This window comes from Tiliqua scincoides, chromosome 16 (assembly GCF_035046505.1).
Source record: "Tiliqua scincoides isolate rTilSci1 chromosome 16, rTilSci1.hap2, whole genome shotgun sequence".
In the NCBI taxonomy this organism is placed as follows: Eukaryota; Metazoa; Chordata; class Lepidosauria; order Squamata; family Scincidae; genus Tiliqua; species Tiliqua scincoides.
The window spans coordinates 3285123-3310131 of record NC_089836.1 but is presented as its reverse complement, the minus strand read 5'-3'; the positions used below and the strand labels follow the sequence as shown (position 1 = coordinate 3310131).

Sequence of the window (25009 nt, the reverse complement as noted above, 5' to 3'; positions counted from 1 at the left end):
CTCCTAAGGAAGATGGAATGATTACTGCAGTGGGAGAATTTGGTTCCCACAAGGCTGCCTGTGAAGAAAGTCAAAGACAGAATCTTGTAACATGAATGGAACATGGAAAATCTATCTGCATTGCAAACTTTCCTCTCTTTCTCCCCAGTTCCCAAACCTGGCCTACCAGGCCCTTTGATGAAGCTTGAGAAGTATTATTGTTGTCCTGCCCTCCTTCCACCCCCTACGTCCCCATATGCACATGTATTTTTCGCCCTTCTCTTTCTGTACAGCTCAGTCAGTACCCCCACCTGCGGGAGGAAATGGAGAGAATTGTGACCACCCACATCCGTGAGCGAGAGGGCAGGACCAAGGATCAGGTAGGTTGCTTGAGAGGTTTCATGTGAAAAAAAAGGCATTATGCTGTGTAGCACACCAATATACACACACCTGGGAAATGTGGAGATGCGCAAGGCTTAAATGCTCTGCTGTGGTGTCGTACCTTGCATTTGGAGAAATTCTGGTGGGGAGTCACACTGCAATTGATGTGTCTGACCATGTAGAAATGGGGTCTTCAGTGATTGTTGGCATCCGTCAGTCTTGGAAGACTACGGTATCACGCTCTGAATGGTGGTTCTGGAACAGAGTGCCCTCTCCAGTGTGCGAAGCCTGTGTAAAGTAGGTATGGAGGATAGACTGTTTCCCATGCAGCAAATCCCCCATCTCCACGTCGCTGAAATGGTCCAATGTAGGTCTTCAGTAGCACGGATAGAAATGGGGTCTTCAGTAAATCCCGGGTGGACTGTAAGAGGAAGAGTAGAAAGAGAAGCGATGGTGAGAAGGACGGATTTAGAGGGCCTGATGTACTGTATTAAAGCATATTTAGGGTATTCGGATAAAGCAGTGTTTCCCAAACATTTTAACAACCTTTTAGCATTTTAAAATGACACTCTTTCTGGGCCCACCTAGATTTATGGCCGGATCCCAAAGGATCTCCTCTATGGAGAACTCTTGCAAGGAAAGCGCCCTACAGGTAGACCACAGCTGCGATACAAGGACATCTGCAAGAGGGATCTGAAGGCCTTAGGAGTGGACCTCAACAGGTGGGAAACCCTGGCCTTTGAGCGGCCCGCTTGGAGGCAGGCTGTGCAGCATGGCCTCTCCCAGTTTGAAGAGACACCTGGCCAACAGGCTGAGGCAAAGAGGCAAAGAAGGAAGGCCCATAGCCAGGGAGACAGACCAGGGACAGACTGCACTTGCTCCCGGTGTGGAAGGGATTGTCACTCCCGAATCGGCCTTTTCAGCCACACTAGACGCTGTGCCAGAACAACCATCCAGAGCGCGATACCAGAGTCTTTCGAGACTGAAGGTTGCCAACAACAAAGAAAAAGATCTAAAAGAAATATTTTATTTACAAGTAATAATAACCAGAAAAAAAGACGATCCAACCTTTATCTCCCTATCTGTAAGCATGCTGGCATACTGCAGGAGCTGGGCTATTGACAGAGCAATGAGCAGCTGTCCTACAAACTGTAGGAGCTGAACTCTTTTGCAGGGCTTAGCAGCTCTCTGATTTGTGAATAGTCTCATCGCTATTCATGGCAAATTTCTGGGCAGGAGGGTTCCTTCTTGCCCAACCCCTGGCTCTGAGCTGGCTGATGCTACCCTGCTCTGACCTCTCTGGGGTCTGTAGCTGGGGGAAGGGTCCCTTGCCACCTTTGGTTTCCTTCCACCCACGTGGATCCCATGTGGGCTGTGTTGAATCCCACCTACCCGTGCCTCTCTTCTCCTTCCAGTTTGTCTGGAAGATTAAAAAAAAGGGGGGGCCAGAACAAACAGTAGAAACTCCTGCTGATTTGTTGCCAACCGTGTAGAAAGCTGACTGCTTACTTGCTCATCCTTCTCTCCCACTGGGTTTTTGAAGGTATGTTGTAGGCTGGGTTTGAAGTGGTCCTCGGGTCAGGTGGTCTCTGGGATTAGGCAAATCAGAAGAGCTCTGCTGGATCAGGCCACTGGCCCATTTAGTCTGATCTTGGAAGCTAAGCAGGGTCAGGCCTGGTTAGTACTTGGATGGGAGACCGCCTGGGAATACCAGGTGCTGTAGGCTTCTACCATAGTCTTTCGAGACTGAAGGTTGCCAACCAACCCATTTAGTCCAGGCTCCTGCATCTCACAGTGCTCCACCAGATGTCTCAGGGAGCATAGAAGACAACAAGAGACTTGCCACTCCCTTGCGCCTGCCGTTCAGATATCACCTACTTCAAAAACCAGGACGTTGCACATACCCATTCTGGCTTGCAACCTGTGATGGACTTTTTCATCTATAAATTTGCCCAATCCCTTTTGCAAGACATCTAGGCCAGACACCGTCACCACATCCTGTGGCAAGGAGTTCCGCAGGTCAATTACAAGAAATGGGTCGCGATTGTGATTGTGAGTCATTGGGCGCAAATGTCTTTATTTAGAAATTTTTTTAATACCCCTTCTCCATTCAGGCAGCTTTGCAATGAGAATAAAAACACAGATCAATGAGAAAATCAGTGGTTAGCCAGGCTGCAGGGAAGCCAACACATATTATTGTTGCTACTCCAACTGCTGTTTTCTGCTCTGGGGCAATGAGGTTCCTAAGATGTCCACTCCCCAGAGATCATAGGTGTTCCTGTATGATATAACAATTAATAATGATTCCAGCGCAATGAAACCGGGGTACAATTACCTGGATTTTATGCACGTGTGCCCTCGGTTTAATCCCATCACAAATCTGTTGGCATCACGGTATTTTCTTGGTATCTCTTTTGTCCAGGTCATGCTTCTGATAGACATTGAACTAGCCTACATGAACACAAATCACGAGGATTTCATTGGATTTGCCAAGTAAGCATCACAGATGAAGTGAGATTACGTTTTCTTTCCTGAAATTCCATAATGTATGTATGTATGTGTGTGCGTGTTTGTGTGTGTGTGTGTGTTGCTTTCAGTAACAAGCTGCAAGCAACATACATATTCCCCCACCAACAAAGAACCATTAAAAAAAAAAAAAGAACTCATCCTTTATATTTCCTGGGCAGCTGTCAAGGCTACATGTATTTATTTACATTCCCCCCTCTCTCCAAAGAGTTCAAAGCAATGTCTGAGCCTCGTGGTAGTCCTGGGAGGTAAATCAAGCTGAGGGCCAGTCTGCATGTGATGTTAATAATGTGCTTGGCCCTGACATATTTAGGTGTTTTTTTTTCTCATTACTCAGTAGCAGCCATCCAGATCAGAACCCTGAGGAAAGGGCCACTGTTTGCTCCAGAAAAGACCCTCCCACCAGCATGTGGCATTCATTCCTCCTGGGGCATATAGCCACAGGGAGTGATCTGGATAATAATTAGAAGGTGAAAGCCTCTTTTCCGTATGTCACAGTCTCAGTCAGGGACCCTCGTGGCAACTAAGAATGAATGAAACTGAAAGAACTTCCCCCTCGCTCCTGATGCTTTGGCAAGAGCTCAAAAGAGCTTTTTGTTCCACCTTGAGTCTATCTGTCTGTCTGTCCCCTGTGTCTCTATAACAGTGCTTTAATTATTACATGCCCTCCACCCATTTGTTGTTGCCCTTGTGATTCTATTGATTGTTTTATATATTGTATATTTTTAGTTCATGAATCATAAGCCACCTTGAGCATTTGCTCCAACGTAGGAAAGGCAGGATATCAATCAATCAATCAATCAATCAATCAATCAATCCAACCAAACAACCAACCAACCAACCAACCAACCAACCAACCAACCAACCAACCAACCAACTATGGACATTGAGGCCAAGCATGTTGATCCCCTGCAATATCTATTGCGTGCAGATCTTTGTTGTGTGTGGGGGAAACAGTAACATCATCCAACACCTTCAGGGCCCAGTCCTAAGCTTCCCCAGCATCCAAGAAGACATCAGTGCCGAAATGACCACTGCTGAATCCTGTGGGGCTAGGGACGCTACTGGAGGTCTCCTCGGGGTAAGGGGTCAGCGGTTCCCTTACCCTGTCGAGCCCCGGTGGCCCCAATGGGTCTATTTGAATCTGTGACTGCTATTTAACGGGCGCAGAACCGAGGACAATCGTGTTGGTTTCTGCAGCTCGGGAGGGAGTATAGGATGCAGTGGCAGAAACGTATTGCTCCATGCTTCTCCTGGGCATCCAGGCAGCGCAGCGCTGACTAGTGCGGGCCTCTCCGCCCACGTTGCAAGCGAAGTGCCTTATGGCACTTTTGTGTTGGCTGTTGCCTGGACAGCACAGGAGCAAGTGGCACTGACTGGGTCAGGGTTGGGTTGCCTGCCTATGAACTGGAGGCCTCCAAAGGCATTGGAGAAACTCCCAGAAGCCACAGAGGGGATGATGGGGGCGGGGGAAATGAGGAGGGCTGGAAATATGAATGGTTGAAGAGTTGAAGCTACATATGGAGTCGAAGCTGGCACTGGGATGTCCAAATTCACATCTGCAGTCCCGGGAGGGTCAAAACCCACCTTGCTTTGGTTTCTTTTGCAGCGCTCAGCAGCGGAGCAGCCAGATGAGCAAGAAGAAAACAGCTGGAAATCAGGTAGGAGCGATTCACTGCCATTTCTGAGCCATGTTTCCAAGTGACAACGTGGACCTTTTTTTTTTCCGCTTTGCAGGCTACAGATGGGTGAGATGTGGGTAGTTTTGTGTGACGATGGGATGAAACTGGGATAGCCGCCTCACCTAAGTCATCACAAAACTCTGAAACGGAGCTCCCTGGAGGGGAAAGAATGCCAAGAGAACATGTTAAGCTTTAAACTTCAGTGAAAGTACGTACCGTTGTCTGCAAGATTGGCCTGGGGCAAGTTGATTGAATTGAACCATTGGCTACATGCCTCATTGAATGAGTTCTAATCAGGACCTTCCCAGATGATTAAAAAAAAACTACACCTTTCTCTCTGTTGTATAATCCAGCTCTGTGAGCATATCTATTCTTGCCGAATGCAAGGAGGGATCGCCTTGTGGCAGCCAAGGCCACTGTGCTTACACAGTGACGGTAGTATTCTGTTTGTACCCATCCTGTTGGGGGCAAGGGATATTGTGCTATTAGCATCAGACCGTAGCTAACGGCAGAATAGTCCTTAGCGGGGTGGAAAAGTCTGGCAAGACTGGCTGAAGACTTCCCAGTGCCTGAGATGGCATGCAATCACGATCCCCTCCCCATTACCTGGTGATGTGCCAGTCTCTGCTCCTAAATGGATTGGAAAAGGGGGATGGAGCAGAGGAGGAAGTGAGGAGAAGGCTGGTGGGCTAGAGGGGTGGATATGCCCTTCCTCTTCTACTCAATGGGCTCTGGCCAATCACAGTCCACTATGCATGTCTTCTTCCACTCCGTCCTCCTCTTCCTTTTCAAGTCTAGGGAGTGGAAGAGGGTCAGTGGTGGTGAGTGGGCCTGCCACTTATTCCTGTCTTGAAATGCAACCTGGAAGTAACTGGCAACTACCTCATCGCCAGTTTCTTCTGGAGGTACACTCAGTGAACCAATATACGCAGTGAGTGGGACATCGAGAAATGCTATGTCACTCTCCTCTATGCAAGTCTTCTTCCTCTTCCGTTTCCAGTCCAGGAGGTGAGCGGGGAAGGTGCCCCACCAACCTCCTGCCCAAGGCAACCATTTCAACCAGCCACACGACTGGGTCAGTGCTCCCCATGGAACCTTGGATGGGGCGAAGGTTCTCCAACAGAGAATCTTCTGCATTCTCACCAAACTTCAATTCCCAGAATACCTTGGGAGAAGTCTCGGCTGTTAAGCTGATAAGAAACCAATCTACCCTTAGAACTGTAGCTAGACTGTATGGTTGCTTCTATCACTGTTCCTTCCTAAAGGTAAGGTTTTATTGGCTCCCTTCCCAGTCATAGCCCTGAAGCCCATGGCAATGTGTGTGTGTGTCTCTCTCTCTTTGTCGCCCCCTGCAGGGTGATGGGTGTAGGACTGCCAAGGATTCCCGTATCGCTTTTGAATTTGCTTGTATCTAGCCTGTGCTTTCTTTTTTTTCTTCCTCCTTGTACCTTAGCAAAAAAATTTTATTTTGAGGCGTGAGCTTGATGATGATTTGCAGCTGAAGTGCTAATTTAGCCAAAGGTTCTGATGATAAATGTTTGGTTTTGTTACACACACAAATATATATATATATAATTTTTTTTTTCTTGTTTTGGAGCCCCTTATATGGTTCCTTCCCTTCTGCTCCCGCTTTCTTGAGTAATGATCTCTCCTTTCTTTGCTCCTGTTTTTTCTCTTGCTGCTGCTGTTGTTGGTATGGCCTCCCCTTTTTGCAGGATGAGATCCTGGTGAGTAAAAGGCCACTCCATGTGCGGTGCTAACCAGTACTAATTGAGGTGCATCTGGGCAAAGCAGGAATCCCTCCATCTGTGGCAGGCAGGGTAGGGGAGAAGAAGTTAAAACCAATTATAGACCCAGATGAACAGGAAACGAAGGCACAACTGTCATGGGTCCCATGGAGATCCAGAGTAAAAACGGGTAGAGAAGAGGAAGGGAGATTTGGAGCTGGGATATTTTGTTGTTGTTTTTTTTTAATTTATATGGCACCATCATTCTGCATGGTGCTTTGCATACAGTGAAAAGGCAGGTCCCCACCCCTAGGGGCCTACACTGCTTGTTCATTCATTTCAGATTTCAAATACAGGCTTTGCATCGGACGTGATTGTGGTGCAGGCGCACTGATGTGTCTTGCAGCACACGCACACACACCAAGTGTGGGTGGCTTCCTCATGCTTTTAAGCAGTTGCATGCAGGTGTTGGGGAGCCCTGGACCAATCACGGTTCCCGTCTGAGTGTAAATACACTCGTAAATACACTCCTAAACTGAATACACTCGTATTCAGTTTCTTACAGAATTGCTCTGCGTGCTTTAAGGCTCTAGCAGGGCGAGGCTTCTGACTGTCAGGTTCAGAGATGAAAGGGACTGTCCACGTGGGCCAGAATAGATGCATAGATGCATAGATCAGAATAGGCAGGGACTGAGAGCTAAGTCAGGTTGTCAGGTCTCAGGTTTTCGCCCTGGATTCTGCTTTTGGAAGGTCTGAGCCACTTCTGAGGGCCACTTCTATTCTGCACCCCCTTCCATACAAAATGTAGTCTATGCTGCTCGTATGCTACTCTACCTCCTCCCTTTTGCCTAGAAGGACAGGAGTAGTGTGGCAGTAGGAATTTGACAGTCACCCAGCAGCAGAGTGGGTATCTGTATGAGACAGTCAATCAATCAATCAACAATCAACAGTATTTATACAGTTGAAAAGTGGTATATAAATACTGTTGATTGATTGAAATACTGTTGATTGATTGACTGAGATAGTCCTCCTTGGACAACTGCCAAGGGTTCACTGATGGAGAAGAGTAATTGTCCTTCACCCCATTGCGGTCTCTTTTCTAGTGGCAGTTGCTTGTGTGTACTTTTTTAGACTGTGAGCCCTTTTGGGACAAGAGTTCATATATTTATTTGATTGTGAGCCCAATCCTATCCAACTTTCCAGCACCAAAGCAGCCATGAAACGTGGGGACAAACATTCCCTTACTTTGAAGAGGCCTCCATGACCGCCTCCCCACCTCAGGATCACAAACATCAGGATCACAAACCTCAGGATCCTGTGAGGTGATCACAGGATCACCTCAGGTAGCACAAACATCCCTGCCTGCATGCCTGCATCAGTGCTGAAAAGTTGGATAGGATCAGGCCCTTTCTCCGTCAAATCAATTGTACCATTAATGGAAAAGAAGAAAGGAAATGCAGGCTTTGAGTCCCTTCTGGAAAGAAAAAAAAAGTTTAAAAACTGCTTTTGATAACTTTAATGTGACAGGCCTTTTGCTTGAACTTTCTTCCTGGGAAGTTTATTTTGATCTTATATTGGATTCCTGTTCATATGTTAATACTTAGTTTGCCTTTGAAACATTGTGAAAAATAATTATGATCTATGAATTCGTAGAAAATACTTCATAGACAATATTAAAAACAGAAGGTTCTCACGGTAACGAGCGCAGACTCAGAAAGGGGGCAGGGACAAAAGAAAAAAGGGATAAATCACTGGGACCGTAATCCTAAACATGTTTATATGGAAGTCCCTGCAGTCCTATACATGTTTTCATGTGAATAAGTCCCATTAAAGCTATGGGGCTTACTTCTGAGTGGGCATGTATAGAATTATGATCCTATACATACTTACCTGAGAATACATCCTATTAATACTAAGTATAGTGTCCAGCTACCAGACTTAATGGTACCACTATATTCTGCTTTAGTCAGGCCCCCTGGAATATTGTGTTTAGTTCTAGGAGCTGTCCATATAGACAACCGGGGCAGGTCCAGAGGGATCTAGGATGACTGATAACCATGCCTTACGAGGAGAGATTGAAGGAGTTTAGTTTGGAGAAGAGGTGGTTGGGAGTTCTCACCTACCTACAAATACCTGAGTGGCTGCCATGTGGGAAATGGAGCTGATGCGTTCTCAGTGGTTCCGAGGGCGCAACCAGGACAAATGGGTTTAAGTGACAGCAAGGGAGATTTCAGTTAAATGCTAGGAAGGCCTTCCTGATGGTAAGAACTATTCGCCAATGGAACATTCCGTCTCAGGAGATGGTAGACCCTCTATCGTTGAAGATCTTCAAGCAGAGGTTTGATAGCTACCTACCAGGAGTGGTTACGCTGTTCACTGCCTGTCGTGGCAGTGAGTTGGATCTTGTAGGTCCTTTCAGATCTGTAATTCTGTAAGCCCACTGGGGCTTACAGCTGAGTAGCCACGTACGGAATTGCACTGTAGGTGATTTATAGCCCAATCCTATGGGCTGTGGAACGTGGGCTCCACTGGAGCCGCTGACCTGACTGTCGCAAAACGTGCCATAAGGCACTTTTGTGCCAGTGCTACCAGTACACCACCAGTGCCGGGCCCAGTGTCAGTTGGCTCCAGAAGGCGGCCACCGAAAGCTCCCAGTGGTAAGTACTACTGCTGGCCAGTGGCAGGGATTCTTGGGGTGGGGAAGGGCAGAGAGGGGGCAGAACTGGGTGGGGGAGGAGAGGAGCGGGCCTGCAAGGGGGGGGAGACAGTGGCAGCCTCTGTAGCCATATCCTAACCCTCCTCCTGGGCCCGGAAACCTGACATGGGTCTCCTTGATTCTGCACGCACTCAATAGCGGGTACAGATCTGAGGAGACCCATAGGGGTTCCCTGGCCGCTACATGAGGTAAGGGAACATTTGTTCCCTTACTCCGAGGAGACATGGTGCTGCTTCCCTGTCTCATTGGATGTAGCAGTTGCCATTTTTATGCCGCAGTAGCCCTGGGCTCTAGAGGAGCATAGGATTGGGCTGTTAGAAAGAAAAAAGATACACAAGATTTGACCTCAATAAATTGCTCTGGATTCAGGACCGATAAGCGGCATCGCCTATCCTGTTTATATCTTTACTCAGATAGCACACAGTTGTGAAACCTGCATTGTTTAACTGTGGAAGTGGAGGTTTCTCTGATTGCTGATTCTTTTCCAGATGGATATAAAGTGCCTCTACCTTAGGATGGCAAATTGGTAGCCTATAGACCAGGCTGGGCCTTTGGTGCAATTTTATATGGCAGCAACTGTTACCCTGCACATGCCTGATCTTGTCTGATCTCTGAAGCTAAGCAGGGTCAGGCCTGGTTAGTACTTGGATGGGAGACCGCCTGGGAATACCAGGTGCTGTAGGCTTATACCATGATCTCAGAAGCTAAGCAGGGTCAGGCCTGGTTAGTACTTGGATGGGAGACCACTTGGGAATACCGGGTGCTGTAGGCTTATAGCATGATCTCAGAAGCTAAGCAGGGTCAGGCCTGGTTAGTACTTGGATGGGAGACCACCTGGGAATACCGGGTGCTGTAGGCTTATACCATAGTCTTTCGAGACTGAAGGTTGCCAACCATTTATGTGCCAACCCTATTGAGTTTTCGTCAAGACCTTTTTAAAAAGATTGATAGTTTGATTTTGATGGCTGGCACTGTTGGGCAACTACTATGGGAGCCCAGATGGGCCCGCTCCCCATCCCTGAAACTTTATCTGTGTCCAGAGCTTTCATGCCCTGGTGCCATTGTTGCTTTCTCCTTCCCCTGTTGCCCGCAAGTGGGATCTCTGGGGGAAAGCTTCCGTTTGCAGATAAAAGCAGTAGAGTGACTCTTTCAGCAAAGGGAACGCTGCTCTCTCATTTCCTTCTCTCTCCCAAGGTAAGCCCCACCAGGAATTTGAGGGGAGAACCCAAGTGGGAGGAGGTCCCCAAAGGGCAGTTTGCTACAGGCCCCTGCAAATCTGGAGCTGAATGTGTTGCTACAGGTTGAGAACTTGTGAAGGAGTTGGTTCTTGTTCAGGAATATTTTATTTTTCACATTTTTATACTTTGAGGAGCTCAGGGTGGTGCACATGGTTCCTTCCCTCTGTTTGTCCTAGAGGTAGGTGAGGCTGAGAGATAGTGACTGCCCAAGGTCACCCAGGAAGCTTTGTGGCTGAGGGGGGATTTGAATCTGGATCTTCCAGGTCAATGTCCAGCAGCAGAAGCCGTACACCATCCTGGCTCTCCTAACACATAAGTTTGGCATAAGAATACATAAACAAGCATCCCTTATCTCACAGTGGTGCTGAAACAGGTGGAGAAGAGATGTTGTGTTTGTTTTTTAGATTGGACCAGTCAGCTGATTAGATGTTTTCCTAACTTTCTGTATGCTTCTTGGGATACAGGTGGTTTACGTTAATAGATTTTTGTTTTTGAGTATAGTTGGTTCTATCCCACCCATGCACTGCTCTCTCATTCTCTTTCTGTCACGCACATATACGTTGACTCCAGAAGATGAACTCCAGATGCACCTTTGCTTCCAAGATACTTGCTTTTATACTTTTTTTTAATGCTGTTAACTCCTTGGTTTGTTGCCTGCTTTCCTCTTTTCTTCTGATTAATCAGTTTAATCTGAACTAAGTCTGGTTTCTGTACAGGTGTGTGTGTACTCTGGATTTTGAACCCCCAAAATTCTACACCAAAGTAACACAGATTCTATGCAAAGAGGTGCTGAATTCTGCAGCCTGTATAATCTATACAAAGAGATGCCTATTTGCATACGGTAGCACAATTTATTCTGTTTCTACTAAAAGATATAGAGAAGGGCAAGGAACTATGTATTGGTCCTAAAGCCAAACCCCATTATTATTATTATTATCATCATTATCATTATCATCATTATTATTAACAGTCCCATTATTCCATTAGCACAGGAAGCACCGCTCAGCTTCTCCTCTGAGATCTCACTGGATGTTGCCGACACCAATTCCAAGCCCATCTCGGGTGGTCATAAGGGCTAGGGATTTGCTTTACCAAAATGAAAGCTGAGATTCTCAATTCACCTGTGCCTATGGCCGCAGTTTGTGGTGTTTGTTTTTTTCCCCGAACTTGTGCTGAATCACGGATTACACACAGCCCTGTTTATGCCCACCATCAAATGATGGGAAAAGCTGATGTTTTAGAGAGTTGTCTCTTATTTTTCAAATCCCAAAGCCTTCGAGAACATACTTGGTGTCCCTTTGTGGTTTTAGAGTTAGAAATCCTAGAATTTTATTCTAGTGGATGCCCCGTTGATTTCCTTGTCTCCCCCCAAAATAGCTGCCCCCACCTTCATTATACATGTTGCCTCCTTAAATACTGCTTTTGCAGCTACCTGTCCTAGCCGTAACGATAGCGGTTTCCTGTTTTCACCTTTTTGACTTCGGTTTTTTTGCCTCGTTGCTGTGGTTTGATTCCTTGAGTGGCAAGAGGATCGGATGTTTTGATGAGTTCCTTTAAAGCAGTAAATCCTCAACCTTCCCCATGCATCCTGGGCAAAGGATATATGATTCATAAGATAGACAAGCTATTACCTGCCTCCTAGCATTCCCCATCTGTTCTTTCCCCTGCTCAGAAGTAGGTCTCAGCTTGCTGGCTCAGGTCCTTCCTCCGTGGAGGATGTCTGAGAAGCTGCTGGGTGGATCAGCCCTGCTGCTGTTTGCTGTGTTGCTCCGCTTGTGTGTGGCGCCATTCTCTACCTAGTCGTTCAATCCGTCGCCGCCATGTATAACAATACATTTTTATTAACATAGGTGATCCGCAAGGGCTGGCTCACCATCAACAATATTGGCATCATGAAGGGAGGCTCCAAGGAGTACTGGTTTGTTCTGACCGCTGAAAATCTCTCGTGGTACAAGGACGATGAGGTAAGGACGCCAACTTTGCTGTTTTCTGTTACCAGTGGTGTCACTAGGGTGGTGCAGGTGGTGTGACCCGACGCCTCTCCTCACCAAAATTTTTAAAATCTTGGTACTTCCAAATACCATCATGTTATATATCAATCTATGCGTACCTTCATGCTGAATGCAATGAAACAAACCACATTGAAATATCTCTATTCTATCAAATGTTACAGCCAAAAAACCAGCAGGGAGAGGGCAATGGTAGATCACAATGGTCACCGCCTGGAGCATTGCACCACCCACTGCATGGGAGGAGGTCCATCATAGAGGTGACAGGTTGGCTCCCGTATCAGGCGATGCAAACCCTAGTGACACCGCTCTGTTACTTCTGAACTAATCACTGTTTCTAAGGGACAGGAACTCTGAAGTGTTTGGATGCCATAATCTTCCATTTAATTCCACAGTGCCATAAATTGTTCCCATTTCAGTGATCTGAAACATTTGCTTCTGCGCACTTGTCCTGAGCTCCACCTTCACCATTTAGCCCTACATCAGCAAGCTGAGTCGCACATTTCCATTTTGAGCTAATATTGGTGTCTCTGGGTTGATCTGGCTGCATGGTGAACTTGCGTGCGATCGTTTCCACACTCAAGATCCAGTTTTTCCATTCTCTCTGTCTGCTCCGCCTTCCATCATTTGGAAGGTTTATGATGAGATGCCAACTTGAAATTTGGAACAGTGTTTTTAAAAGTCACCAAAAAAGAAAAGAAAAAAGACACTGTGTGAGCTCCTAGATAACGCCCACACATCAGAAATTAGATGCAATGTGACATTGTAAATCATACTGGAATAATCCAGTGTCCTGGTTTGGCAACATCCAGGTAGCTTGTTGTAGCCATTTAGCCTGATGGAAACATCCATTAGTGCTTAAATATTTGGCCCTGGCAGTTGGTATCCAAGTTGCTCAGGGGGTCGAAAACTCCTTTCACTAGTTTGTGCAGGTGTCTGCTTTACTCTGGCTCCTAGAAATTCTTGCTGGCTCCTATGTCTTGAAAACAGTTTTTGCTCTCCTGCCTCAGTTTCTTTAAAATAGATTTATCTGTGTTTCTGAATATCCAGTTGTCCAAACCATTTGCAAGCAAGGGAGTTAATTCTGCATTCACCCTTCACATTTTGCAATGAAAATTAACCTTCCATTCCTTGTCGTTCTAGGGCAGGGGTCTCCAAACCTCCAAACTCCAAGCCTCTTTCCGGCCCGCGGCCAACCTCTTATCCCCTGAAAGCCTCTGTCCCACTCAACTGAACATGACCAGAACTGTGTTCTGATTGTGTCTGGAGGGTGTTCTGAGGGCCAGAGAGGTTGAATGAATGAGCCCACCCATTCATTTATTCACTCATCTAAGTTCCATCTCTAATTTATTTATTTAAATTTTATATTTAAATTTTTTTTCCGGCCCTCAAAACTATGCCAGATATTTGATGCGGCCCTCTGGCCAAAAAGTTTGGAGACCCCTGGTCTAGGGTGCTTCTACCCCCTTAGGATGGGTAGAGGGTATAAGGGAAATGTCCCCACCTGCAAAAGCAGGTGGTCTAAGGAAAATGAAATGTAAAAATGTGAATGTGCTATTCACATTATATTTGCATTGCACATTAAATTTACATTTACGCTCACGCAAAGGTATCATCCAAGCTTGGAATTGTCCAGTGCACTCATGCTTATAGTGCTCTGAAAATCTAGAGGGGGGAAAAAAGTATTGTTTTTAATGAACCATAATGACTCCTTTTCCATAGAAAATTCCCTAGCCGGAGTCTGTCTAATAAATCAGACTGGTATGTGCAGAAAATAAATCAGACTCTAACAAGGATTTCCTCTGTCCAGCCTATGTTTGGGGGTGGGGAGATCAGACCAAGTGTTTCTTTTTACTATAAGGGCTTCATTTCCTACTAGCAGAGATTGAAATTACAGTCCCTTAAACAGGTTACCTTCTCGCCTACTTGCCCGGTTCTAGATATTGCAGTTCGCAGAGAACGCTAGCACATGCTAGCAAATCAGAAAGTGCCGCGAGGACAGTTCACAGGAGGATAAGGGGGCTGCAGTGCAAGCAGTCGGAAAGATAGCTGGCAAAAAAGCTTATCCTATAGAACAGGGGTGTCCAAAGTTTTTGGCAGGAGGGCCACATCGTCTCTCTGACACTGTGTCAGGGGCCGGGGAAGAAAATAATTAATTTATATTTAAAATTTGAATAAATGTACGTATGTTTACATAAGTGAATATATTAAAGATGAACTTATATGAATGAATGAAGGTCTTGCAATAGCTCAAGGCCTATACAAGGCCTTGCACAAAGCAAGGCTGGCCTTTTCTTTGCTGCCGCTACTGCATCACAGACATGAAAAAGCAAGCAGTGGAGGGAGCCCTCATCCCACAGCTCACACGAGAGGTCAAACAGTCGCCCTCACTCGAGAGCAGTTGCGTCGGGCCAGTGCGGGCTCCAACAAATCTCCGGAGGGCCAGAGGCTCGTTGGAGACTGGGGGTTCCCTGAGGGCCACATTGAGAGGCCTTGAGGGTCGCAAGTGGCCCCAGGGCCGGGGTTTGGGCACCCCTGCTATAGAAGAAGTTGGGAATACATTGACAGTTTTCAGATACTTACAAGCATGTTAAAAAGCAGAAGAAGTCCCCCATTCACTCAATTTGTGAGCATAGAACATAGTAGAACCATTGGTTGAAACCACAAAAAGGCAGAGTTTTTCCATTAGGGAAGATAGCTGCATTTTATCCTTTGCACAGTACCTCCACATTCCCAAGTCCCACAACAGTAGCATGACAACACTGTGAAATGGGGAAAGATAGCTTAGCAGCTCAGAGAAGGTCTTGTGCACCTGTGTAGTTTGGTTTTCTTTTATACCTGAGCCAGGTATGCAATAAGAAAGTTGAGCCACAGTCTTCTGAAAAACACCTGAGCACTCTCGCTGATAGTCATTGCTCCTGCTATAGGAGAAATCCTTATGGTACACCACCTCTCATTCCCCATTGACAACATGATTGGCAACCTTCAGTCTCGAAAGACTATGGTATAAGCCTACAGCACCTGGTATTCCCAGGCGGTCTCCCATCCAAGTACTAACCAAGCCTGACCCTGCTTAGCTTCCGAGATCATGGTATAAGCCTTACAGCACCCGGTATTCCCAGGCAGTCTCCCATCCAAGTATGAACCAGGCCTGACTCTGCTTAGCTTCCGAGATCATGGTCTAAACCTACAGCACCCAGTATTCCCAGGCGGTCTCCCATCCAAGTACTAACCAGGCCTGACTCTGCTTAGCTTCCGAGATCATGGTAGAAGCCTACAGCACCCGGTATTCCCAGGCAGTCTCCCATCCAAGTACTAACCAGGCCTGACCCTGCTTAGCTTCCAAGATCAGACAAGATCGGGCATGTGCAGGGTAACAGTTGATCCCCTTGACTACATTCCTGAACATAAGCACACTGTAATAAGCACACTGCCCACAGAGAAAGCAAAATGCACAGAAAGGCTTTTAGATTCAACACTGGGGGGGGGGGGGAATCTTCCTAAATTGAAAGGCTTATCTGGGTCAAAGCATGTCCCGACTGCATTTTAACCTTTGGTGGGATAGCGCTGCAAGTCAGAGGCAAGGTCAAAACCCATCCAGTTGTCATAGTTGAAGCAGCAGACCTGACTTGCTGTAGGGATAGGCTTACAAAGAAAATGTGTGCTGATCCAATTTTGTTTTTTTTTTTAAATCACAGAAGAGATTTATGTTGGATGGATTTATAGCCTGCCTCTTTAAAAAAAAAAAGGAAAAAGTTTTAGGCGGCTTATCCGAATAATAATAAAAGTAAAATACATCAGTTTTCAAATTGAAAGAGCAGTCTAAAAAACTTTAAACCCATATTACCCAAGTTTAAAAACACAAGCACGATCCGTCTGAAATTAAAATAATGAAACAAGCCCGGAATAGAGAGGACCTTGTTCAAAATACTTTGAAAATGTCACAGTGCTCATAAAATGCCACCAAAAATCTAAATTAAAACTCCAGGCAGGGATCACTGTGGCAGAAAAACAGCAAAGCATCTCTGGATCCTTAAAGCAACAGATTTTTTCTCCTCCTCCATTTTGTTTATTTTGATATTTGTAATCTGCCTTTCTGGGGCTCCCTATTTTTGTGCCATAGTTAATCAGTGAGGGCGCAATCCTAACCAACTTTCCAGCACTAAGGTAAGGGCAGTGCAGCTCCAAGGTTAGGGAACAAACATTCCCTTACCTTGAGGAGGCCTCCGTGACTGCCCCCCAACTGCAGGATACAGCACATGCTTCATTGGCACAGTGTGGGAAAGTTGGTTAGGATTTGGGTCTCAGGGCCCAGTGCTATCCAACTTCCTAGCACCGGTGCAACCGCAATGCGGCCCCGAGGTAAGGGAACAAATGTTCCCTTACCTTGAAGAGGCCCCTGTGGTTGCTTCCTCAATGGCACAACTGCACCAGCACTGGAAAATGGTATCGGTTTGGGCCCTGAGTATTCTTACGGGATGTTTTGCCAGATTCCCAGTCTAAGCTGCACTTAGAGAACTTACGCCCACTTTCAGCTAATTAGCTCCCCTTCATTCTCCAACACTGCACTGCTGGACCCCATCACCAGGGTCGCTCACCTGTTCAACCTGCAGAGGTCCTCCTTATTTCTCCCCTTCTGCCAGCAGCTTCTCCAGCCACCACAGCAACACCTTGGTCTTCAGCAGGTCTTGGGAGTAGCAGCTACACAGCAATCTCCAGTGTCTCCAGCAGTCTCAGCAGTCCTCAGAAGTCCATTCACCCATCTGTCAATTAGTCAGTTAGTCCATCAGCAGTTCCACTAGTCCTGGTTGGCAACCTTCAGTCTCGAAAGACTATGGTATAAGCCTACAGCACCCGGTATTCCCAGGCGGTCTCCCATCCGAGTACTAACCGGGCCTGACCCTACTTAGCTTCCGAGATCAGACAAGATCGGGAGATAGTGTTCAGTATAGGGAGATGGTTGGCAACCTTCAGTCTCGAAAGACTATGGTATAAGCCCACAGCACCCGGTATTATCAGGTGGTCTCCCATCCAAGTACTAACCAGGCCTGACCTTGCTTAGCTTCCGAGATCAGACAAGATCAGGAGATAGTGTTTAGTTCATTAACCCTTCAGTCAACCTCTCCCTCCCTCTCTCAAACCTTTCCTCCTCCTACTACCCAACAAACTTCATCACTTCATCAGGTGCTGCTTTCATCCCTTATTGACCTGGTTGCCTCTAGTGGCTACCGCTATACGGCGCACCCACTGCTAGTTAAAGCCCTGGGATTAACCCCATGCTTGCCTTCCAGAGCAAGGAGCCTATGTTGACATCACACCCTATCTCCTTGAGGGATCTTGCACATTTCCATTACAAGGGGCCACAGATGCTTTGTTGCTTTTGCTGTGTAAAAATGTGTTCCAGCCCCAGAAGAGAACTACACGGTCTGTCGTGTGATCACCATTCAGAACATTTGGTGGGCCGCTGTGAGATACAGGAAGCTGGACTAGATGGGCCTATGGCCTGATCCAGTGGGGCTGTTCTTATGTTCTTTGTGTGCATATCTCACCCCATATGCTCATTTTGATAACATTTAATGTGTGAATTGGCCCTTAGCTAGCTTTTCTAGAGCTAAATGAAAAGTGAGGTCAGTCCCTGTTTTGCAGCCTGAGTGCTAGGTTTCCATATTTCAATGCACGTGGATTTACCATAAAGGACTGTCACCTTTCAGAATTTCAGGGACCCCCCCTAAACACAATGGATGGTCTTTTATTTGAGGCAGATAGGCTCTTGAGAGAGCATCTCTTCCTTCTGAAATGCTGGCCTGGCAGTCCGACAGGCAAGCATGAATCAGTAATGCTTGCACTTTCCAGGACAGCCTGCCGCAATGCAAACTCACAGCCCAGTCCTATCCACACTTTCCTGGGAGTAAGCCCCATTGACTCTAATGGGACTTACTTCTGAGCAGAGGGCTGTCAGTCCATTGCCGCAGCCCCAAACCTCCCAAATAGCTTTCCCGGCGTTGCTATCCCCCCTTCAAATTTAGGTGTGCAGGCAGGGGAGCAGGAGAGTCTCAAACATTGGCTTTAAATTTCAAATTGGCCTCTGCATCTGGATTCCAGAGGTGACCAGAATTTCCCCCCCCCTCCAGTTGCTCAGAGGTGGTGGGAACAACTGTGGTCGAGAGGCATAAGCCATTTTAACCAGTTCCAGCTGCAAGGATTGGGGGCTAAGATGTGGGGAAATAGCACAGTGCCTTTTAAAAAAAAAATCCTTGGGTAAGGGCGGCCCTTGGGGGTGAATACCGGCTGGAGATTTGTATGGCTTCCCTTCTGGGTGGATGGTAAGAGAGGCAGCGTTGCCTAATTAAAACAGCTACCTGCCAGCCACCATCCTTTAAATAAATGCAGGGAGACCCAAGTGCTGATGGGGCAGGAGCTGCACCAAAGAAAGAGGTCTTTGTTTTAGTCAGGGAGGAGGGAACAGGGGGGAATATGTTTGTATTTCCTTCCCCTCCTGCATTCTCCGGCGCGCACACTCACTCTCTTTCATAAGTTCCCCTCCTTGAACTCTGGCCTCTTTGGAGGGAAAAGAAAGCAGTTTTCACTTGGAGTCCGTCGCGAGACCCTACTTGCTTGGGGAGGCTGTCGGCTTTCCGTAGGAATTTGGAGAGTCCTGGGGTTTTGCTCCCCACACCGATCGTATCTTTTGACTTTGAAGACAAGCGGCGAAGGACGCTTTCAGAAGTCGTTTTTCTTCAGCAGTCACTGCGCCGGAATCTCCGATGTTCCATAGGTGCACATGTCTCATAGCAAGGAGCAGTGCCCAAGCCTGGCTGGCGTTTGTCCCTAGCTGGAGCAGTTGCTAGCCTCTTGTTGAAGCACTTGTGGCATGCTTGCACCTAACTGAAGGCTCTGCTCCAGCCACCGCAACATCCATGGACTCTGTGGCAGCCTGTGGCCCACTGATTTAAAAAACCAAGAGTCGGGTGACGGATGGATTAAAGAAGGGCCACCACAACATCCCACAGTGTTTTTTTTCTCCGTTTACACCATGCCTTTTAATGGTGAAACATAATGTGGAAACATAATTTCACAAAGCAGTGTACCTTTGAAAGAGGGGATAACCCACGGCGCACGCATGCGTGCGCGCACAGAAATAAAATATTAAAAAAATAAAATACAGTACAATGAAGCAAACGGCACAAAAGCGACAAGACTGTAAAGGCCGACTGCACTGACACCAGTTATTACAAGTCTAACGGCCCAATCCTGTCCACACTTTCCTGGGAGTAAGCCCCATTGACTCCAGTGGGACTTACTTCTGAGTAGATATGCATAGGATTGGGCTGCAAGGCTGCAATCCTAACCACACTTTCCTGAGAGTAAGCCCCATTGAACAAAATAGGACTTACTTCTGAGCAGACCTGGTTTAGGATTGTGCCCTGAAAGGAATAAAACTGTATTTTAGGCTCATTTCAAAACAGAGAGTGTGTGGGGAGGTTTGGGCAACTCTGGAGGCCCGGTGGATCTACCCAGGAAGGGCATTCGACAACTGCATTGCTGGCACTGAGAAGGCCCTATATCTGGTACCCATCAATCAAATCAGATTTATAGTGCAATCTTATGCATGAGTTCCAATGGGCTTACTCCCGACTAAGCGTGTGTAGGATGGCAGCCTTAGTGTTAGGCCCGAGAGCAAGGTCTGTGTTGCCAGTTTGAGACTGCAACAGCACAGTTGGCCCTTGATAATGTGGTACCAGGCTGTTTAAGGATCAACCAACACTGCATTGAGCCTGGAAATGAACCGGCAACCTCTGTCACTGGTACAAAGGCATTAAATGTGCTGACCAACTACAGCCACTCTCGGAACTACCAGATCAATGTGTTATCAACAAGTCAAAATATAAATTAGCATTTTGAGGTTCCAACCCTATCCAGCTTCTTAGCTCTGACGCAGCCGTGCCAAGAGATGTAAGTCTTTTCTTACCTCAGGGCTGCATTGCTGCTGTATGGATGCTGGTCCAACATCTGGTCCAACAAGAAGCTGACGGAACATACCAAGATCCAGGTCTACAGAGCTTGCGTCCTGAGTACACTTCTGTACTGCAGCGAGTCATGGACTCTTCGCTCACAACAGGAGAAGAAACTGAACACTTTCCACATGCGCTGCCTCCGACGCATCCTCAGCATCACCTGGCAGGACAAAGTTCCTAACAACACAGTCCTGGAACTTGCTGGAATCCCTAGCATGTATGCACTGCTGAAACAGAGATGCCTGCGTTGGCTTGGTCATGTCGTGAGAATGGATGATGGCCGGATCCCAAAGGATCTCCTCTATGGAGAACTCGTGCAAGGAAAGCGCCCTACAGGTAGACCACAGCTGCGATACAAGGACATCTGCAAGAGGGATCTGAAGGCCTTAGGAGTGGACCTCAACAAGTGGGAAACTCTGGCCTCTCAGCGGCCCACTTGGAAGCAGGCTGTGCAGCATGGCCTTTCCCAGTTTGAAGAGACACTTGGCCAACAGTCTGAGGCAAAGAGGCAAAGAAGGAAGGCCCTTAGCCAGGGAGACAGACCAGGGACAGACTGCACTTGCTCCCAGTGTGGAAGGGATTGTCACTCCTGAATCGGCCTTTTCAGCCACACTAGACGCTGTGCCAGAACCACCATCCAGAGTGCGATACCATAGTCTTCCGAGACTGAAGGTTACCAACAAGAATAAGAACAGCCCCACTGGATCAGGCCATAGGCCCATCTAGTCCAACTTCCTGTATCTCACAGCGGCCCACCAAATGCCCCAGGGAGCACACCAGATAACAAGAGACCTCATCCTGGTGCCCTCCCTTGCATCTGGCATTCTGACATAGCCCATTTCTAAATGGACTTGGGCCCTCAGTGTGTAAAATGGCAGGATATGTATTCACATTAGGGTTGCTAACTCTCCAGGATTGGCCTTGGGTCTTGTAGGAATGAGCATCAATCTCCAAGTGACTACCAAAAGCGGTCCTGGAGAGCTTTGCAGGGCTTCCAAGAACTTCCACTATTGCAACATGTTGGAACAAACAAACAAACAAACAAAAAATAGCCAGGATTAGCTTCAGTCAGAGTGGGCAATCCTAACTCGCATGTACGTCCTCTAGAGACAGGTCCGTTGTAAAGAAGAACAAAGGAGAATTACAGTGTCCTCTTACAAAACGATTTCTGTACATATTAGAAAGGGAAGCAATTTTTTTTTTAAAAGAAAAATAATTGGGATAGTTAGGATTTGACATAATTTTTCATGGGAAATTTTATCCACGGTTACCCAGCTCTCCGTTGGACGGAAAAGAAATATTCTCAGTGGTGGTATTATATATTGCCTTCTGCCTGGAGACTTGTCAAATGCTCAGCTTGAGTATATTCCGGAATGTTATAAAACTGTGCGCTGATTTGGAGGGCTAGGAAGGTCCGTCCCCTGTCCTCCCCCACCACCACCACAATGTTTTTTCATTGTCATCTTTGGGAATCTTAGTTGTTGTTGTTTATTTGGCTTTGAAATATTGCAACCCCTTGGGACAGGGTGGGGTTAAAAATCATAATCAATAATCCCCGGATTGGCCTTTTCAGCCACACTAGACGCTGTGCCAGAACCACCTTTCAGAGCGCGATACCATAGTCTTTCGAGACTGAAGGTTGCCAATACAATATACATAAATAAAAATAAATGATTGATGTTTTTTTAAAAATCCACAAAGCCCAACAGATTGGTGCAAAAAGAAACAGCGGGTGGGATTAGATGCTTTCTTAGGGAGTTCGCGTTTTAAAATGGACCGTCATTTCATTTCAGTCATTGCTGCCGGGGACACATTTAAGAAGCACATTTTCACATGCCCCAAGATAGGTTGTTTCAAACCCCACCCAATGAACTGGTAGCTTCTGACTAACTGACAGATCTTGGCGTCCAGCTATGGAAATCGCATGAAAAGATTTTGTTGCGCCGAGTGCAGCCTGACCAATGGATGTCTCTGCCGCTCCATCCTCAGGCTATAGAAACAGCTGACTGACAGCCCAATCCGATCCACGCTTTCCTGGGAGGAAGCCCCATTGATTCTAATGGGATTTACTTCTGAGTGGACGTGCATGGGATTGGGTTCTGAGACATTTTCATCATGTCTTGCAGCATCCTTTCCTCCTCTTTCTCTCCCCCCCCCCGATTTTCACCTCACACCCACCTAATAAAAAGTTTTGGTTTGGTTAAAAGCTTGCTCACACCTTTGTTACTTCTTAATTGATCCTAAAGAAGGATTTGTACTATGGCTTTTGTTTTTATTGGTTTCCTAATGAACCAACAAGGCTACCTGCATTTTTTTTCCCTCTAGATTTTTGTACCCTGCACATGCCTGATCTCGTCTGATCTCGGAAGCTAAGCAGGGTCAGGCCTGGTTAGTACTTGGATGGGAGACCGCTTGGGAATACCGGGTGCTGTAGGCTTATACCATAGTCTTTCAAGACTGAAGGTTGCCAACCATCTCCCTATACTGAACACTATCTCCCGATCTTGTCTGATCTCGTCTGATCTTGAAAGCTAAGCAGGGTCAACCCTGGTTAGTACTTGGATGGGAGACCACCTGGGAATACCGGGTGCTGTAGGTTTATACCATAGTCTTTCCATGCCTGATCTCGTCTGATCTCGGAAGCTAAGCAGGGTCAGGCCTGGTTAGTACTTGGATGGGAGACCGCCTGGGAATACCGGGTGCTGAACTCGTGCAAGGAAAGCGCCCTACAGGTAGACCACAGCTGCGATACAAGGACATCTGCAAGAGGGATCTGAAGGCCTTAGGGATGGACCTCAACAAGTGGGAAACCCTGGCCTCTGAGCGGCCCGCTTGGAGGCAGGCTGTGCAGCATGGCCTTTCCCAGTTTGAAGAGACACTTTGCCAACAGTCTGAGGCTAAGAGGCAAAGAAGGAAGGCCCATAGCCAGGGAGACAGAGCAGGGACAGACTGCACTTGCTCCCGGTGTGGAAGGGATTGTCACTCCCGGATTGGCCTTTTCAGCCACACTAGACGCTGTGCCAGAACCACCTTTCAGAGCGCGATACCATAGTCTTTCGAGACTGAAGGTTGCCAATACAATAGGCTTATACCATAGTCTTTTGAGGCTGAAGGTTGCCAACCATCTCCCTATACTGAACACTATCTCCTGATCTCGGAAGCTAAGCAGGGTCAGGCCTGGTTAGTACTTGGATGGGAGACCGCCTGGGAATACCGGGTGCTGTAGGCTTATACCATCGTCTTTCCAGACTGAAGGTTGCCAACCATTTTGTATTGTAGGTATATAGTGTATGCTGATGTCCTCGTCCTCCCCCCCCTTGTTTTTTAAATGGAAGCAAGGCATCTTTGAAGTTTACAGAGGAATCCATGAATTACATGTTAAGTGCTGGGGAGAGGAATGTGCATGCAGCCCACCCTTCCTCCTCTTTCTATAAAAATGGGGGGGGGTTTGGTTTTTTGCTGAGGATTTGGGATGGGAGAAGCCTCCCTCCTCCCTGAACCGTCCGAACTAAAAAGCTGTTCGGCGTTCCGCTTCCCCTTTCTGAACGGGTGGAATGGGAGAAGCTGGAGGATGACCATAGCGCTAAACTGGGCACCTCTGCTTTTGTCCTTGCCCCGTAATGCATCAGGGTCGGGCATGGGTAGCCTGAAACATCTGTGTGGAGACATCTGGGCCCCATTAGTGAAATACCAGGCTTTTCCCGCAAAAGCTGCCTTGTTTTCTTTCCCCCTCTCAAGAAAGGAGTTGGAACGCAAAAGGGTCTTAAAGAGGGCCAAGTGTCAAAGCCATGGCAGGCCTGGGGTTTTTGCCTGCTGCGTGGGGAGAGGCTGCTGGTGTGTAGCGGGGAAATGGATGGGATGGGATTGCCAAGCGGGGGCGGAAAGCCGACTCCTAGCTCTGCCCCGTGTCCAACAGCCCTTCTTATTTTTGGATTTGCTCTGTTTTCTTTTCCATAGCCGGCCTTCCAATGGACTGGATGGCTGATCTTTGGAGAGCCATAGTGTCATAGAGTATGGCTTAAGGCACTCGCTGTGGAACGGCTTCTTTCAAGCAAAGTTCTGCTGGCACTTGATTGGCCAAAAAAGGGAAATTTTCCACTTCAGAAAATACCCCCTGTTAACCAGTGAGCATTTCACAAATGCTAGGCTGAAACCACAACTCTGGGAGTTAAGAACATAAGAACATAAGAACAGCCCCACTGGATCAGGCCATAGGCCCATCTAGTCCAGCTTCCTGTATCTCACAGCGGCCCACCAAACGCCCCAGGGAGCACACCAGATAACAAGAGACCTCATCCTGGTGCCCTCCCCTGCATCTGGCATTCTGACATAACCCATTTCTAAAATCAGGAGGTTGCGCATACACATCATGGCTTGTACCCCATAATGGATTTTTCCTCCAGAAACTTGTCCAATCCCCTTTTAAAGGCGTCTAGGCTAGACGCCAGCACCACATCCTGTGGCAAGGAGTTCCACAGACCGACCACACGCTGAGTAAAGAAATATTTTCTTTTGTCCTAACCCGCCCAACACTCAATTTTAGTGGATGTCCCCTGGTTCTGGTATTATGTGAGAGTGTAAAGAGCATCTCCCTATCCACTCTGTCCATTCCCTGCATAATTTAGGCCTGTTGCATCAGTGCCAGCTCTTGAAAAAACAGACTAGCCAACCTTCATGCTGTGCCCTTTATTTAAGTCAGGCTAGTTTGTTTTCCTTTTAATCAGGCTCATTTTGAG

At 47.1% G+C, this 25009-nt stretch overlaps 1 protein-coding gene and 2 pseudogenes across 4 annotated transcripts in view; all 3 read left to right on the top strand.

Annotated features, from left to right (window-relative positions):
* Window positions 1–25009, top strand: part of DNM1 (dynamin 1) — a 121005-nt gene that overhangs the window by 55639 nt on the left and 40357 nt on the right. For 3 of the 4 annotated variants that reach the window (XM_066610812.1, XM_066610815.1, XM_066610814.1), the window contains exons 11-15: window positions 273–359; window positions 2783–2853; window positions 4496–4547; window positions 6284–6295; window positions 12100–12213. In XM_066610812.1, the coding sequence (XP_066466909.1) occupies window positions 273–359; window positions 2783–2853; window positions 4496–4547; window positions 6284–6295; window positions 12100–12213 (336 nt within the window). The remainder of the gene's footprint in view (window positions 1–272; window positions 360–2782; window positions 2854–4495; window positions 4548–6283; window positions 6296–12099; window positions 12214–25009) is intronic. The other variant, XM_066610813.1, reaches the window with a different exon arrangement.
* LOC136635683 (5S ribosomal RNA) lies at window positions 9580–9696 on the top strand (annotated as a pseudogene).
* LOC136635708 (5S ribosomal RNA) lies at window positions 22593–22710 on the top strand (annotated as a pseudogene).